This window comes from Austrofundulus limnaeus, unplaced genomic scaffold (assembly GCF_001266775.1).
Source record: "Austrofundulus limnaeus strain Quisiro unplaced genomic scaffold, Austrofundulus_limnaeus-1.0 Scaffold663, whole genome shotgun sequence".
NCBI lineage: Eukaryota > Metazoa > Chordata > Actinopteri > Cyprinodontiformes > Rivulidae > Austrofundulus > Austrofundulus limnaeus.
In genome coordinates, this window is record NW_013953065.1 from 69,000 (window position 1) to 70,687 (window position 1,688).

The 1,688-nt window shown below is 37.9% G+C and overlaps 1 protein-coding gene across 1 annotated transcript in view; it reads right to left on the reverse strand.

Annotated features, from left to right (window-relative positions):
• The window catches only part of si:ch211-159i8.4 (matrix-remodeling-associated protein 5), a gene marked incomplete in the record, with an annotated part of 61,229 nt that overhangs the window by 30,871 nt on the left and 28,670 nt on the right, over window positions 1–1,688 (reverse strand). Inside the window, 1 exon segment of the mRNA XM_014027564.1 lies at window positions 830–959. Coding sequence (XP_013883018.1) covers window positions 830–959 — 130 coding nt within the window.

Sequence of the window (1,688 nt, forward strand, 5' to 3'; positions counted from 1 at the left end):
ATGCTAATCTCCTCTTGCGTGCACGAGCAGCTGGATACGAACAGGTGTAATTTACATAGCTCATTTACACTCTTTTCAGATAGAAGAGTTTGTTGAATCTGACGTGACATGTTCGTACGAACCCTTTGTACGAACAAAAGTAAGAGAAATTTAGGATAAGAATACGAACATGTTCTTCCATGAGGCCCATTGTCTCTTTCAAGAAACTCCTAAATACTCACTTTTTCTCTCAAGTGTTTAGCTATTCATTTCACCATAAATGCCGGCCTACCTCCATAGTGAATGCTTGACTAATCTTTGTTGTTGTTTTTTTTTTTTATTATTGAACATACACTATATTTTTCTGTCTCACATTCATTGTGTTTTTGTGTATTACTGTATATTTTGCCCTGCATTGACCTTATGTTTGATTTACAATTTTAGAAATTAATTCTTGATTTGATGTTTCAATTTTCGTTGCTTATGTTTAATTAAATTTTCGTGTTTCATTTTAGTCTTTCCACTATTTTTAAACTGTTAATGATTGTACAGTACCTTTACTTACTACTTACTTACTTACAACAATTGGACCAGGACGACTCCCCTAACCACTCTGCCACAGCCGCCCAATTATTTTTCCAGTTTTATAGAGAAAATCCCTAAGTCCACTTTTCTGTTTAGACCTTGAGGTTTCAATCTGCCTGAGCTGTGGACCTTGTAGGTTTTTGTGGAAAAGTTTGAAGAATTTGTTTTATTATTATTATTACTTTTGCATTTTGTCTTTGCTTTACTGCAACCAAGCATTTCCCATACTTTTCCACATATCTTCACATTCAGAGCAGAAGCCTACCTGCAGGGACCTCAGACTGTAGAAGGCCCCATAGTGAACCATGTTGATGTCGTTTCCATGCAACATCAGCATCTCCAGCTGTCGCAGAGACTTGAATTCTGAGCCCTCCACCTCTGTCAGGCTGTTATAACTGTAACAAGATTAAAACAAACAAAAAAAAAACTAGACTTGATAAAATGATAGCTCAAAATAGTTGTGTTTATCTGGGAAACAGGGTCAGAACTTTTAAATGCAACCAGAGCCACTTTCCTTTTTGTTTTGTCTATAAAGTTACAAATAAATACGATGTATGTTCATCCTGGCTCTAGAGAGCAGCATGGAGCAGCAGAGATAGTCTCATTTTTCCTTTAGAGTGTTAGTTCAAATGTGTCAAATTCAAGGCCTGTGGGCCCAATCTGGCCCTCCTGAACACTTCATCTGGCCCCACAGATATTTAAAATCTAAAATAATTTTATTTCTTCCAAAAATAAAATGATTGAATTAATGTAGTATTCTGTCAATATTTTAAAACGACAAATAACAAGTTGGAATTTTTCAGTAATGTTTAGAGCAACAGACGTTTGATCATCAGAGTCGGCTCATTTACAGTTTTCTTTTTATTTCAAAGTCAAATGATTAGAGTTTTGGTGAGGGTTTTCTTTTTCCCCCCGCCAAGGGCGAGGTAATGTTTTTGGTTGCGTCTGTCTGTCCGTCCGTCCGTCCGTCCGTCCGTCCGTCCGTCCGTCCGTCCGTCCGTCCGTCCGTCCGTCTGTCTGTCTGTCGTTCTGTCTGTGGACAACATTACTCAAACACTTGTGGACGGATTGTCATGACATTTTTACCACATGTGGGTACTGGGCCAAGTAACACACCTTTAAAT